This window comes from Saccopteryx bilineata, chromosome 4 (genome assembly GCF_036850765.1).
Source record: "Saccopteryx bilineata isolate mSacBil1 chromosome 4, mSacBil1_pri_phased_curated, whole genome shotgun sequence".
NCBI classification, from domain to species: domain Eukaryota; kingdom Metazoa; phylum Chordata; class Mammalia; order Chiroptera; family Emballonuridae; genus Saccopteryx; species Saccopteryx bilineata.
In genome coordinates, this window is record NC_089493.1 from 95,681,306 (window position 1) to 95,698,064 (window position 16,759).

General features: G+C 43.2%; 1 protein-coding gene across 6 annotated transcripts in view; it reads right to left on the reverse strand.

Moving 5' to 3' along the window:
* Nucleotides 1–6,963: 6,963 nt before the first annotated feature.
* STXBP6 (syntaxin binding protein 6) overlaps nucleotides 6,964–16,759 on the reverse strand; it is a 314,060-nt gene continuing 304,264 nt past the window's right edge. For all 6 annotated transcript variants that reach the window (XM_066277618.1, XM_066277614.1, XM_066277615.1 and 3 more), the window contains one exon: nucleotides 6,964–7,435. In XM_066277618.1, the coding sequence (XP_066133715.1) occupies nucleotides 7,412–7,435 (24 nt within the window). In that variant the 3' untranslated portion in view covers nucleotides 6,964–7,411. The remainder of the gene's footprint in view (nucleotides 7,436–16,759) is intronic.

Below are 16,759 nucleotides of genomic sequence, written 5' to 3' on the forward strand. Positions count from 1 at the left end.
CTCTCTTAGGTTTGGCCACTGGTTCCTGTGGGACTGAGGGAGGCCAGGCAGTTTTGCCCACTGCCCACGTCTAGCAGTGCCCAGTGGGATGGGCCACCAAAGCAGACTCACCTGCTGAAGATGTTATACCTAGGACCATGACTCATCAGCAGAAAGAAGAAAATGTGGAAGAAAACTTTAGGGGTGGGAGGGAGTGGGAAGTGAAACTATGACTCAGGAAATCCTGAGGCTCCAGATGAAGCTCAAGGGAGAAAATATAATGGGGGTCAAGGCAGAAGGTTACATTATAGCAGTCATTGAGCTTAAACACACATTATAATTTCCTTGACTAGTTTAATTTCTGATTTATTTATTAATTATTGATTTTAATTTATTGTGTTTACATAGATTCTAGTGTTGCCCCGAATGCATCCCCCCTCCCCTGTATTAATTTCTGGTTTAAATCTAATAAGCATCTAAGGAAGCCATGTGCCCCACCATCTGGGGCTTGCTGGGGTCATTTTTTTTTCCCAAGGGACAACACAAAGGAAGATTTGGGAGTAAAATGTGTGCATTTCTAAAAGCACCCCAAAGTGACTGACATGCCACAGCTGGGACGAGGAATGCCCCTAAGCCACTGTAAAGCACTGCTTTATTTGTAGGTGCTAAGGTGGGATTTCAGAAGAGTCAGAGAACAAGAAGGTCACAATGTGGAGAAAGGTGGCCGCTCAAAAGGTTGAGGGGAGGATACAAATGAAGATCGATTTTGTGTCAGGCTGGTTATGGCTATTCAAAGTATTTTCATACAAAATTTTTTGGATTTTCAAAATTCAAACTAAAAGAAAATCCATCTTTTGCACCATCTTGTTCAAAGAGGACTGTTAGTGCATTCATGTTTAGAGAAATAAAGTGAGACTTACCTTGTGGGTGAGTAGATTTGGTTCCTGGACCCAATTCTACCATAGGGATCCCCCCCACACACTAACAAACAATTCTCAGACACCAGCAGGGTTTTAGAGAATTCAACTCACTCCTGACACTGTCTACTGGAGATAGAGCCTCAGATTCCACAGGTTAAGGGTTCAGTCCTACAAGATTGCCCTACCCTCAAACACTTTCAGATGCTTGATATAAGCCTAGGTTACCTGTGTTTCTGACCAACCTGCCAGAGATTGGTGGGTCCAACAAACTCCTCTAATTCAGAATGCCAGTCGCCAATCCAGGTTGTCATCTGTACTTCTGACTGACTGGCTTATAAATCAGAGGTTCCTAAAATCCCATCGTTGGGTACAGTTAATACATAATACCCTAGAAAGGCTTGCAGAACTCAGGAAATATGTTACTTACTCGGTCACTGCTCTATTGTGAAAGGATATAACTCAGGAGTCAGATAGAAGAGATGCATAGAACAAAGTATAGGAAAGGGTGAGGTTCTCTCATGCTCTCTCCAGGCACCCCAGTCTTCCTGCATCTACATGTGTTACCAACTTGGGATTTCTCCAAACCTCGTCCTCTTAAGTTTTTATGGAAGCTTTGGTATATAGGTGTGGTTGATTAATCACTGGCCATTGGCAATTGATTCATCCTCCAGTTCCTCTCCCTTCTCCAGTTGTGGGGGTGCTATGGCTGAAAGTACCAACTCTCTAATCATGTGGTTGGTTCCATTGGCAATCAAAACCCCATCCTTAGTTATTTCCAAAAGCCAACTCATTAACATAAAAAAGACACCTTTTCCCACTCTCACCACATAGGAAATTCTGAGTTCCAGGAGCTTTCAGCCAGGAATTTCTCATGTCTTTGGTCTTTACATTTCTCACACTCTGATCATGGCCCACTTGTGGCATCTTCCAGTTTTACTGACCTCTGGAAATACTATCACCTGCCTAGCCACATCCAGAAGGACAAGATGTCACAAAGTGACTTCAAGAGCATCCAGAAGCACAGCCCTTTTGATGCCAGCTGTGAGTATACTCATGTGAACATGCATTGTAAACCCAGCTGCCACCCAGGGTCATCTGTGGCTGGTAAAGAGGCACACAGATCAGTATCCACAGGAAATAATAAAACTGAGGGTCCTCATGATTTTGATTTGTGACTATAGCTTTAAAAGCCCCCCGACCCCCTGCATGACACCTCATAGACCTAGCCTTTCCCCTCTATAATCCTTAATCCCTGAGGTAGCAGAAGACTATAGCCCAGACTTGATTTATAGTCACAAGGACAAGGTCTGGACCTCTGGCAAGCTAAAGATAACATCTTGACCTTGGCTAGGTTTCAGCTCCTGAGCCCTGAGGTGGACCCCCTGGCTACTTTCCCATGAAATCAGACAGAGGGACTCTGGAGCTGACTTCAGAACTGCCCTCAAGACCTGAAAAAGTGATTTATTACCCCATGTCACCTCTGACCAATCAGTTCCTAACATGATCTGGAACCCCTAACCCACAGTATCTTATGATATTGCCCATCAGGTAGTCCAGTCCTTCAGTGCAGGAATTCACCCATACTCTAGATTGGCCAATTCTATATTAAACGACTCCCTTCCTTCACTGCAAACACCTGCTTGTGCATTTCTTTCAACTGGTGCACACAGGTGGACAGACTAAAATATTGGGGTTCGAGAATAATAACACTCAAACTTTTGCATTCCTGGTATTTTTCTTCCCCTCTTCTTCCATCTCACCCTTACCCTTAATCCGCCTGCTTGGGCAGAGCGTGATTCTGATGTCAACAGGTTTTCTCGCTGACAGCAAGGGGAAAAGTCACCACTGATTTTTCTAAAACACTTATCAGTCTTCCCATAAAAATCTGAGAGTTGATTGTGGTGTAATTATGAACAAATAAAAATTATATTAAGAAAAAAGATCTCCTTTGCAAGGCAGTTGGTTTATAATTAGTTCACATGAGCTGGTGCCTTTAAATACATAATTTTTTTTTAAATAAATTTTTATTAATGTTAATGGGATGACATTAATAAATCAGGGTACATATATTCAAAGAAAACATGTCTAGGTTATTTTGTCATTAAATTATGTTGCGTACCCCTCGCCCAAAGTCAGATTGTCCTCCGCCACCCTCTATCTAGTTCTCTGTGCCCCTCCCCCTCCCCCTCCCCCTAACTCTCTCCCTCCCTCCCTCCCATGTCCTCCCTCCCCCCACCCCTGGTAACCACCACACTCTTGTCCATGTCTCTTAGTCTCATTTTTATGTTCCACCAATGTATGGAATCATGTAGTTCTTGTTTTTTTCTGATTTACTTATTTCACTCCTTATAATGTTATCAAGATCCCACCATTTTGCTGTAAATGATCTGATGTCATCATTTCTTATGGCTGAGTAGTATTCCATAGTGTATATGTGCCACATCTTCTTTATCCAGTCTTCTATTGAAGGGCTTTTTGGTTGTTTCCATGTCTTGGCCACTGTGAACAGTGCTGCAATGAACATGGGGCTACATGTGTCTTCACGTATCAATGTTTCTGAGGTTTTGGGGTATATACCCAGTAGAGGGATTGCTGGGTCATAAGGTAGTTCTATTAAATACATAATTAACTTAAGGTTGAGTCTTCATCTAGCTAAACCATTTATCCTTTTTTCCCCCCTGAAAAGTGGACACTGTAGTTTCCCCTTCTACTTTTAGTCTTCCTAGGAAATATTTAAAAGTCCTGTTTATAAGTCCTGACTGCTTTATGGTGTGTCCATGCCAACCCAGAGATAGTACTATGCTATGGTAGTGACCTAAGTCAGTTCCTTTGAAAACCAGTGGAACCTTGAAATAAGTTGCATTTACTTTTCCAACTGCTTCCAGTAAAAGCAGTTGCATTTACTTTTACATAAATTGGCATAATTTGATCAGGTCTTTCCAATTTAACAGGGCACGAAACTAGTCTGCTGAATGAGACTGCATGCTGAAATAAGTACTTGAGTTGAATACACCACTAACATCAACAGAAAAGTAACTATTAATTGGCTTAATTGCTTTGCCCATCAAAATAAAAAAAAATACTTAATTCTTGCTGGATAGAATCTTATTATCCTAATGCTATATGCAACGTTATCATGATGCTAATCCTAGGTTTTTTCTTTGTTGTTGTTTTTTTGAGAGAGAGATAGAGAAGCATTAACTTGTTCCACTCTTAGTTGTGCTATTGATTGCTTCCCATATGTGCCTGGCCAGGTCTCGAACAAGCAAGCTAAGTGTTGAGCCTGCAACCCCAGGATCAGCCAGTGACCTCAGTGCTCTGGGGCGGTGCTCTATCTACTGTGCCACCGGCCAGGGGTCATTCTAGTTCTTCGGGCTCCTATAGGCACACAAGATCTTTGTATTAGCATTAAAAGTGCAAGGATGCCTACCTACTTGGTAATGTTTTTTATAGATTTTGCAAATAACTGAAAGAAACAAACTTTCATCACAGAGTTAAAATATTTAATGACAAAATTAGAGTTTGCTGTGATTGTGAATCATGAGCAGGTGTTACTTGTCTCTGAAAAAAAAAAAAGTTGTATTTGACATCTTAGAGCAGTTCTGAAGAATTAACTGTATACAGGTATCAGCAGTGTCACAATTCTAAAAATTAAAAGAGAAATCTATCTTTAATATCCTACATTTAGGGCATTCTGTAAATATTTTTACATAAATGCACAACCTTTGCTAGCCACAAATGTAATATTAAGACAGATTTCACTGTAATTTAAAGCCTAACACATAATCTTTTTTTTCAGAGCTTAAGCTTAAAAAATGTTAACTACTGATACTGTTACATTTTACAAATACATTCTTTAATATGAAACATTAACCTGAATAATGAAACATTAACTTCCTGTACACAGATATCTAATAATACTAGTAAAGAATACTATAGCTACGTTCCAGGAAGTAATAACACTGGTAAATTTCTCTTCTTTATGCATTGTCAGTACAATTTAAGAAGTCCTTCACAAAAACACAGTGTCTTGAAAACTCATAGTGAAGTGCAGAAATGAAACAAATAGAAATTAAATGTCTTCCAGCAAGCTCAATCGAATGAATTGGTCCCAAATAATGTGAGTCATTTTAGCAATTTTCCCTAGGTTAGATTTTATTAGTATCTTGCATTGCAGCACCTTCTACAAAAGGATAGCAAAGAACTTCATGTGTCTCTTCATAGGGCTCCTGTTCAGGAGTTTGAGGGACAGGGATTGCTGTTCCGGTCTCTCTGTGGGGTGGAGCCCTATGTATGACTTTGACACTAGGAGGTCAAGGGCATGACCACGGCTTGGAAGCAAATCAATAGAGGAACCTAATCTGGATAGGTCTTCTTCTAATCCAGGCTAGTTCCAATAACACTTAAGTCTTGAAAGGATAAACAGAGTGAGGAAAGCTGGAAAGATGTGGAATACTTTTATTTATGAAGAGTAACTATCACAATTCGACCAGGAAGGAAGAATCTCCAATTTCACAGTATGCTTATGACTTCATCCTCTGCTACTTGAGAAGCATCTCTGCAGACACGGTTGTTAGATAGTTGGCAACAAATTGTATTTTTGAGTTTGGCTTATTGTCAGTGGGTTTTAGATATACCCTTTCAATTATTTATACCAACTTTTTACCTCTGAAGCTAGAATCCAATTTGGGAAGATGAATGTGTGTGTGTGTGTAAGTGTGTGTGTGTGTGTGTGTGTGTGTGTGTGTCTGTGTATTTTCTAAAAGGAGGTCTGCAAACAATACCTATATGAAGTGATATTTTGGGCTTTTCTTAGAAATTATAAATGCTTCTAATGGTACTCATCAGATAGAAAGTTTCCTGTTTCTTTAACATTTTTAGACACCAAAAGAAAAGTACAAAATATTATAGTAAACTTACATAGTTTACCATACAAAATTCATTGAGTTTTCTAGAATTGGATCACCTCTCTAAGAGGATTCAGAAATTTGTCACTGGCAAACCCCTTCTCCCTTTTGATACACACTGTCTAAAATAATTTTCCCCAATAGCCCAACTTTCTATCTCCCTGGGAATGCTCTATCAGGAGAACTTAAACTATTTACATCAGCATAAATAATCCAAAAGTCATTCTACCCTGCTATGTAAGAAGCTACAATACACATGGACTCAATTGGCTCCATGGGTAGGAAGGGACAGAAAGGGTTCTGAAGAGTCAGGCAGTTTAAAAATCAATGCACTGCAGTGGGAGGCTGGCAATGTGTCTGAATGTGTAGCTTGCCTCCTGTTTCAGGAAGACAAAGCATGGCTTTTATGTTTAGCATTTCAATCCGTTAAAACATAAATTTCCAGACTCTAGTGCAGGTAATACAAAATCACATGTGGGGACCAACTTTATTTTCAGTCTAACTACAATGTAAGGGTTTCATGACTGTGCTGTTTTATGTCAGATCTGGCAAGCTGCAATTGCCATGATTTTTCAAGAAACCCGCACTTGAAATTACATTAAAACTTCCAAAAATTAGATACCAGGAAACTGAACGCCATTTCCCAAGGACATTGTAAGATGTCTCTAAAATAGACATGACTTTGTAAAAAAGAAAAGAAAGAAAGAAGATTTTAAATGTAACATCTTTCCATATTATCAGTTCACAGACCTTTATCTGGACAAATTAATTCTTGATAAAAATCCACGTTCTTTTCAATACCAGCTACTGGAATTTGGGACAATGACAAAAGAAAGAAGCAGCTATAATGCACAGAGGTTTTTAAATAGGCTTTTTCTTAGGTCTTTAATCTCAAATTTGTGTCTTTCATACAGTGATTTCAAATAATCAGCTGAGAAACAAGTATTTAAACAGTAGCTCAGGAAGGAGATTTCTATCTGTGATTCTGATTTGTGTTTTTGAATGCTGGTGATACCTCATGCAAAAGATTATTACATAAAACACAAAACCTAAGACTGCTGTTTCCCCTGATAAATCCAATTGTTTTCAACAATACAGATTTATTTCTCAGGATAGAGAATCTTAACCTTCAAATTAAGAGCATCTAGGAAACTGAATGAAATCACTACTTGACTTTTATTTCCAACCAGGAACAATAATATCTGATGTCACCATATTAAAATGTCTTCCTGCTTAATTTCAGGGAAAAAAATACATGAGGCCATTTTAGACCAAGCTCAGTATATCATTTGGTCCATTTTTTATATTCAAACCACAAAACAGAAAACTTTTTAAAAGGGAAAACACATACACACATATATACACACAGTGGAAAGAAACCAAAACGAAGCTGTTGGTGTTGCAGCATTCTTAGCAAGGTCATTAGGGAAATATATAAACACAACAACTTTTTTGTATTAACATCTTCAAAAGAAAAACAAAGCCCCGAAACGTCCATATATTATTGGGGGGAAAAAAAAGCAAGTGGAGGTCCAGAATTCTTGTAAAAACTGCTGAACAAACTCTTCCATTTCTCTTAGGAGGATCACGAGGATAGGCAGTTTCTCAACATTTGTGCTTCATGGCAAGCTAGGGAGAGAGAGCCGAGAGAAGAGGAAGACGTTATTAGGCAGCGGGAGATTCGATGTGTGATGCGTCACCATGTCCACGGTGAGAAGCAGCACCAAGGTTCTGCTTGCTGGGGAAGGCACCGTTACTGTGCACAGCGGCATCTGGTAGTGTGCCCCGTCTTACCAAATCGTCCAGGGAGCATTTATTACTCCTTACAGTAGTTTTGTCAGTGTACGTGTGCAGGTGGGGAGAGTACCACATGGAGTCCCCTCACTCTGCTGAAGAAGCAAGTGGAAAAGCCATAGGCAGAGGGAGTGACCTGCCCTAGGAACAGGTGGGGGTGGAAGAACAAAGGCCCCCTAGGCCCCTGGGTTTCTAGTTACCCAGGAAAACCCAATACTCTTCAAATGTAAGTATTTACTGACAGCTACTAAAGTATTAAAAAATCAACAAGGATAGAGAAACAGTTTTCAATAATTCACTCAGCGTCTAACTTGGACATTCAGCCAAATTCAGTGCACTTGATTAAACCATGTTAGGGCTAAACAACAGACCAGTCCAGACCTTGATTGACTACTCCTCCCATCCCACTGATATTCGAGAACTGCAGTTTGTTGAAATGTTAGATCTCCATAAATGGGAACACCAAATACCACTGTATCATTCAACATTTCCCCCGGCCCAGCTGGAGCCCTTAATGATATATTTAAGGAAACATATGCAGGTACAGAACATAGAATTAAATCTGACATTGCTTCCTTTAGCCAGATCCTTCCAAGGATCTCAGAAAGTAGAAATGAGGATGAATTAGAATTCCTTATATATCCAGAGTCTGATATTAGGGATTAACCCCGAGTCTGGGGCTGGAGTGACTGGCGGTAGGTGGCAGGGTTCTGGGATTGAGAACGGTTTTTGAGCAAAGAGCAGGTGATTCTATGTAAACAATAGCTTTATGGAAAGCTCTGTCACCTGTCAGAACCAGGTTCTTGGCCCGTTTAGAAGTAGCAAGGTGAATCCCCTTGCTTTCACTTGGAGGTGCTCTGCACACAGGAAGATGGCAATAATTTATTTCTCCAGCGTGACTCAGTGCAATTCTAGGCTCCCCTTCCCCCTCTTGATGTCTCCTAACAAAGAAGTTATAGGCCCTGGCCGGTTGGCTCAGTGGTAGAGCGTTGGCCTGGCGTGCAGAAGTCCCGGGTTCGATTCCCGGCCAGGGCACACAGGAGAAGCGCCCATCTGCTTCTCCGCCCCTCCCCCTCTCCTTCCTCTCTGTCTCTCTCTTCCCCTCCCGCAGCCAAGGCTCCATTGGAGCAAGGACGGCCCGGGCACTGGGGATGGCTCCTTGGCCTCTGCCCCAGGCGCTAGAGTGGCTCTGGTCGCCCCTGGTGGGCATGCCAGGTGGATCCTGGTCGGACGCATGCGGGAGTCTGTCTGACTGTCTCTCCCCGTTTCCAGCTTCGGAAAAATACAAAAAAAAAAAAAAAAAAAAAAGAAGTTATAAGTGGGGCTATGCTACCACCTCAGCTAGGTCACCTGCAAGAGCAGCACCAACATTTCTCTTGCAGCTGGTGCAACTGGACCAAGTCAGCATGTAATGGAGAGGGGACTGTGGACCAGCCTTCCTGTTGCTAAACTAATCCCTGCTTGGAAAATCTCAGCTGGAAGAGCTCCTGGTGCCTCTGCCTGGTGAAGGCAGCCCATGTGAAGGCTCTACAGGCCTTCTGCTGTGCTGAGACCACTAGTCAGTCAACCATCAGACTGTTTGCGAGTCCTGAATATGCCCAGGCTGTGTGCTAAGTGCTGTGGGGTTTTGCCACAGAGGATGGAGGTGGCTTATAACTCCTGACCTCAAAGAGTTTATGGGAAACATGGTGGAGGGAAATGGCAGAGCCAGGGCTCTCCCGCAGACCCATCCCACTCCTGACCACAGTCAGAGCCTCTGTGATGTGTGGCCCCACTTCTTGTCCGTTTCTGGTGTTTATACATTATTTAGCAACATGGAACATTCAAATCAACCAAGAGCTGTTAAATATTGTGCATAATGAATAACAATTGTAAATATTTGATCAGTGCTGCTGTCTTGTTATTCACTTAGCAGTTAACTTTCAATTAGTGAGCCTGTGCCAATTCGCCTGGTCATTTACCTTCAGCAGCGATGGTGCTGCTGCTCACACCAGGCCCTGGTTATGGCTGTACTACAGCATGGGTACGTCTGGACCCACACAAAGGGAGTCCCAGCCAGTGGGCTGTGGCCAACTCAGCTTTGCAGAAATACAACCAGACTGGACTTTCTGCAACATCATTTCCATGCTATCTAGGCTTTTGTCTTTTCTTTTTCTTAATTCCTTGGGACTAAGAAGCTCTGAATGTGGAAGGTGGAAGGAGGGTACTGCTGCTTCCCTGCTACAGAGCTGTGACATGACCTTGAGCTCTAAAGTCACAACTGCTCTGAGTTTCCTGTCTATAGATATCATCTTCAACTCAAATACTATGAATCAATTTAGAAGTCAGAGGTCCTATAGAAGAGTTTATTTATTTATTTTAAGATTTTTAAAAAAATTTATTCATTATAGAGAAGGGAGAGAGAGAGAGAGAGAGAGAGAGAGGGAGAGAGAGAGAAAGAGAGAGAGAAAGAGAAGGGGGGAGGAGCAGAAAGCATCAACTCCCATATGTGCCTTGACCAGGCAAGCCCAGGGTTTTGAACGGGCAACCTTAGCGTCTCCAGGTTGACACTTTATCCACTGCGCCACCACAGGTCAGGCTAGAAGAAGAGTTTAAAATTTCTTTTTGATGTGTTTCGTTTTCTTAGTATGTCACAGAAAGCTTTCTCTTTCAAGGCTATGTAAACTACTACACGTAAATAAATAATAATAATAAATCGTTACTCATAGTGGGGGGAATCTTTAAGAGGCCTGGGTTTTGATGTCCCTTATGGCTCAGAGACCCAAAGGAAGCACACGGAGTAAGGACAAAGGCAGCCATCCCCTGCCAGTGAGAGAGATGCCACTTACCACTCCCTCCCCCACAAACATGGGCTTGTGAAAAACAGGGCAGATCACCATACCTTTCTGTGAGAAAGGGCATCTGAAAGTGCCTAGGCTGGGTCCCGCTCTTGCCTCCTGACTCATGCCATGCAGGCCTCCGTGTGCAGCACACACTGCCAGGTTGTGCTCCTGGGGCCGGGGAAAGTGAGGTCTGTGCTGGGGCTGAGCTGCACTTTTTGAAGGGCTGAGACTGTGCCAAGCCCACAGCTCAGGAAGGAACCACGCTTCCTCAAGCTAGGCTGAACTGAGCTAGGGGGCAGGAGCATGGTGCTCTGCAGAAGACAAGCACCCACATATCTTGATGGCAGGGTCGTGCAAAGGTGATCTACTCACTGATATGCCTGGGTCATTGCAGCAGTAATACTGGGGAAAGTTGCCAGAGAGCCTTTTCTACTATAGCCTTTAAGGGCCACACTCTCCAGGTAGATCTGCGTGTCCATGTTCAAGCAGGAAACCATTAGAACTGTCACCTGGCATTGCCCTTCTCTGCTCAGGGCTCTAACGTGTGTGCTGAATCTTCACTTGTAAATTCAGCCCACTCTTTATGAGTCAACATAGCCCCGACTGTCTGGGGGAGGCGGGGTGCAAAGCCTGGCTTCTGTCTCTGAACTCTCTCCCCACCAGTAGGCCTGGCAGGGTCTTGACCAATGAAATGACATCTTCATGGTCAGCCTACGCTGGTGGGTTCAAGTCAGGGAAAATAGCCACACCTTATCTAAAGAGGTCAATCTCCTCATTAGGAATACTGCCAATGGTGGTGATTCATACGTACACATCCCAGTATTTTTTTTTTAAAAAAACAAAACAGTAAATCTGGCTCTGACAGTCTTTTTCATACTCCCTCAACAGACACTGGCAGCCCCTCCCCCCTTCTTAAAACACCTGCAGGAGGGATGTCTGGCTGGCAGAACCCACCAGTCTCAAGGCCAGAGGCTCTTTTGCCTTTGGTCGCTAACCTGTTCCTGTTCTGACGGGTCCTGTTTCAAGGGCTGCTCTGTGTTTAGAAATCATCAGCATTTAGCAGGAGGTCATCCTATGCCCCTTAGGAGGGCACACCTTCCCCTCCAACCCTTCCCATGCCTGTGTTAGGATCCTGAAGTCTATTTCTATACTCTCCCTCTCTGTCCTCATTACGTGACCAAATAGGGCAGGTTCAGCAGAAACAATTTTCATGGATGACATAATTATGACTAATATGAATTTAGATTTATATGTGCCAGCTATTGTGCTAATAGATGTATAAGTATAATTTCATTTAATTCTCTCAATACCCTAGAAGAAAGGTACTAGTATTTATTAGTCGTATTTTACTGAGAAAACAAGTTTAGAAATTAAGCACTTGGTCAGGTCGCTGATCAGTAAAAAACCAAGATGGTTAATCAAACACAAGAGGTGAACTACCATACCATACTGCCTTCCCAACTGCTCAGCAAACTTGGCCACAGTGTTGGGGAAACAGGGTGACCAAGGCCAAGAGTTCTGGCCATCTGGTTAGGCAGTCCAGCCCCGTGTTTGCATAAGTTCCTCTGAAGGGGACGCCCACGTGGATGACCTCCAGGTATTGTCCACTCCACCTTAGGAAGAGTGACTTCACAGACTTCCTTGGTAACCTAGCTCATGGTTTCCTCATTAACTGAAGGTCTTGTTTGAGCAGAATTTTATCAGTGCACTATTGACTGCTCTGTTCTGTGTGGTCAGGCACAGAAGAGAATTGCCTGTACTATCGCCCTTCCTAGACTTGAAGACAATACAAATTATTCCCGTTAGCCTTCTCTTCCCCAAATCAACCCTTCAAATGTTTCCCCAGACTTCCTCTGTGTCCACTCCCCCCACCTCAATTTAAGTTACTAAAATTGCTGTTGCTATAACTGAAGCTGGGCCTGGAATCCTAGCATTCCCATTCTCATTGCTATTTCTGTATTATGAAGGCTGGAGAAGGGGCCAAGGGACAAAAGGACCGTGAAGTCTGAGCTTGCGGCCCCTGTGACAACCACGGCAAGCCGAGGCTCCGGCCTCTATGAGGACAGCTGCATTTTCAAACAGAACTGGCACTGTCCTCCAGGGAACCCCAAAGGGAGCCCCAGGCCAGCAGTGCACGAAGATCCTGTCAGGACTGAGAACTGCTGGCAGGAGACGGGTCTGTGCAGAGGGGATGCGGGAGGAAAGGCAGAAAGCCCCCACTGGAACTGGATCCGCGCCTGCCCAGAGCTGAGCCCCAGCCTGAGCTCAGCTGGGCAGATGTTTCTTGTTATTTTTCAGGATGTCCATTCTTGTTTCCTCAGTAAAAGCGGGGTTTCCTGTTGAGGCAAATTAAGTTTTTCCCCCAAAGGTCACCTGAGAAGTGTATCTGTAGGGGCAGATCACAAGTCTGAGATGCTAACGGTTATCAGCGGAAGTTGCTTCTGGAAACCTAAGTTCAAATCATGAGCCAGAGAGCTGCTCTTTGATCTAAAACGCAACAGCAGCAGTAAATCCTCTCATCACCTGACCAACAGGGACTCTCCTCCCTTTGCTCTGTGACTGCCTTAGAAAGCTGGCTGCCAGTAAGCACTCCTCTTCCCCTCTGAAAGGCACATTCTTAGCGAGTGTGAATGTGGATGTGTGTACGGCCGGCATGGTCATGTGCACAATGCCTTTTTCTGGGTTCAGAGGTGAGAGGGACCCTTGCATGCATCAAGCTCTGCACCTGTCAGGTGGGCCTGAGAGGTCCGTGGCCCCATGCAGAGGGAGACTAGCTCTGAGATGCACCGTTCCATGGGACTAAACCTTGATTTTCACATGGTGAAAAGATAAGAACACAGGATGATGCTAAGCGCATGACCAGAAAGAGACAGCAAGGAAAAGTAAGCAGCAGCAGCCCAAAACCTTCTTCAAGTGCTGGCCAATGGAGGAGGAATATTCTGGGGCCTGACCTCTTCCTCCCTTCCTGACACTGTTCCCTAAGACTTGAGTCCCAAACTTCTAGGCAGGTATTAAAGATGACCCACATTTCTCAAAGGTCCAAGGTGAGGGATAGGGATAAAGATGTCTGAAAGGTGACGTCACGGAAATGGCGCCGTGAGCAGCGCGTCCGACAGCTCTCCCCTAAATCACAACAAATTTATCAACTAGAAACAGAAAAATTTATCCTCGGAGCATTCCGGAGTTCCACACAAACTGATAGCGAAAGGACTGTTATCACTTGAATCTGAGAGACGAGGGTGTGGAGGAATCTACCACAGGGACATTCTTTCAAACCGCAAGGAAGTGCGCCTGTGGTGAGTGAGCCCATATACTTGGGAACCGCAAGCCGCCGCCGCGAGCGGCTGCCACGAGCCGCCACCGCGAGCCTTGGCGAGCAGCCGTGCGTGCGCCCGGTCCAGTTGAGCACCGCTGACGTTCCCAGCGGCCCGCACACTGCGAGTGGGGGTCGCCGGCCACCGGTGCCCGGAGCGCCCCATTCGCGCGCGTGCCTTGGGCATTCCACGCGCCCAGGGCGCCCTGCTGGCCCGCACACCCAGGGGGCTCCATTATCCTGCGCCTGGTGCGGTCCAGCCGCCAGCGGCGGGGCGAGCGGTAGAGGCTTGGGAGATTCTCTCCGTGGGCAGGGCACCTCACCCAGCCATTCAAGCTAACAATCAAGCGTTGGGGGAGGGGCGCGCGCAGGCAGCCTAAAATACCTTCGGAAGCACAGCTGCAACCCAATCACTGAAATTAGCTTAACCCATAAAATCTGCGCACCCTCGGTTCTAATTGATAAGATCTCTCTCAGTTCAGCGATCCAAGACAAGAGGCGTGATATTTTTTAGTGCCTCTCGCTAAAGGGGCGGGGGCAACTTCTGATTGATAGAGCCTCCATATTCAGGGACAAACGCTAACAAGAAGGACTTGTCAGATAATAAGGTCTATACTACACTAGTCGTAAGCAGAGACTAGTGCCTCTTCTTCCCTGCAAAAACAGGCTACAAAGTGTGGAAAGCCTGGGTTGAGAGGTCCAACTAAATGATAGGCGCTGAACAGTCACCTTGACAATTGACTCCCACCCCCGCCTGATTACACTGGAGGCCCTGACTCTCAGAGCCTTTCCCAAAGCCTTGCACTGAGTGGGGATAGAGTGGGGATTTCCCAGCTCTTTGAGCCTCTTACTCCCCAGGCGGAAGCAGTTGCAGCCTTATAGCTGGATCACCAGGCTGCTAATTCAGAAAGGGGGGACTAGGAGAGAGAATCCAGGAAAGCAAACTCTCTCATCGTTGGACCCTGCAAACGCCAACAAGCCTTTACTTCCAGCAAGACTAAAGCCAATTATATGACACTGCCATAGAATCCCATCAACTGCAAATCCCTACCTAAGAGTGACACAGGGGCAGAGCCTGGGGTACAGAGTCACCGACCAGGAAGAGGGAGAGAAAAGAAAAAGGAAGAAGTTAACCTCTCAAAATCAAGAAAAACCCACAGACTTTACAACTTGATCCACTAATTTTTTTTTTGTTGTTGTTGTTGTTTGTTTCTTCTATCTTTTTGCCTTTATTTCCTCCACCTCGGTCCTTCTATTCTCTGCCCATCTTATGCTTCCCCTTTCTTGAACTACACTACCCATGAGTGTTGCATTTTATTTTTCTTCTTCATCCTCACCCTCCTTTAAGGTTATACTCCAAAACACTTAACTCTCACTCTCTCCTCTTTTTTTTTTTTTTTTGTCTTGCTTTATTTTGTTTTTTTCTCTTCCTATTTTATTTCTTCCTTCGTTTTTCTCTTTTTCTTATTTTTTCCTTTCTATTCGTTTTTTCTTTTCTCATTTTAATTTCCTCTCATATAATCCTCAATCACGAACTAATTAGTTAATTTGGGACTCAAGGCTTTTTTTTGGCTTTATTTCTTTTTTGCTTTTGTTTTTATTTTTTTTTCTTGTTTGTTTATTTTTGTGGCATTTTGGGTCCTCCCAACCCAAGGTCTCCATTGTATTTAGTCTTCGCTCCACTTAATACAACAGATTTTTACTTATTATTTTTATTTTTTCTTCTTTATTATTCTTTTTTGGTCCTTTTTTCTGGTTCCCTCTTACCCCTCTCATTATATCTCTTAGTTGACCATCACTTACAAGCAAATCATCTTATGCTTGTCTAAGATTTTCTTCCTTTTTTTTTTGCATTTAGTAGGTCCCTACTCCATTTTTTTTGCCCCTTGAACTCTTCACCCCAAATCAGGCCCTCCATTATAGGCACGATATTTCCCTGAGGAGGGGAGAGGAGGGAAAGAGAAGAGAGAGAGAAAAAAAAAGGGGGAAATAATAAATTATTACTGTTTTTTTTTTGTGGGGTGTTTACCCTTTTTTTTTTTTTTCTTTTTTACTTTTTACTCTTTATTAATTCTAATTAGTGCTATCAATAAGACCACCCTCAGATGCCGATAAGAAAAAGGAAATCGAATATTATGGATACAAAAGAAAGAGAGGTAACACAAATAGATGTGGAAAAATCTATGGAGAAAAGACTTAACATATTGGAAGCCTTGGAGCTAAATGACAGAGAATTTAAAATAGAAATCTTAAAAATACTCAGAGATATACAAGAAAACACAGAAAGGCAATATAGGGAGATCAGAAAACAACTCAATGAACACAAAGAATATATTACCAAGGAAATTGAAACTATAAAAACAAATCAAACAGAAATGAAAAACTCAATTCACGAGCTGAAAAACGAGGTAACAAGCTTAGCTAACAGAACAGCCCAGATTGAAGATAGGATTAGTGAAAGAGAAGACAAACAACTTGAGGCACAACAGAGAGAAGAAGAAAGAGACTCAAAAATAATAAAAAACGAGAAAGCCCTACAGGAATTGTCTGACTCCATCAGAAAGAATAACATAAGAATAATAGGTATATCAGAGGGAGAAGAGAAAGAAAATGGAATGGAGAATATACTCAAACAAATAATAGACGAGAACTTCCCAAGCCTGTGGAAGGAACTAAAGCCTCAAATTCAAGAAGCAAACAGAACACCAAGTTTTCTTAACCCCAACAAACCCACTCCAAGGCACATCATAATAAAGATGACACAAACCAATGACAAAGAAAAAATTCTCAAGGCAGCCAGGGAAAAGAAGAGTACAACATATAAAGGAAGGCCTATTAGATTATCATCAGATTTCTCAGCAGAAACTCTGCAAGCTAGAAGAGAGTGGACCCCAATATTTAAAGCCCTGAAAGAGAGGAACTTTCAGCCAAGAATACTATACCCATCAAAGCTATCCTTCACGTATGAAGGAGATATAAAAACATTCACAAATACAGAAAAGATGAGAGAATTTATCAACAGAA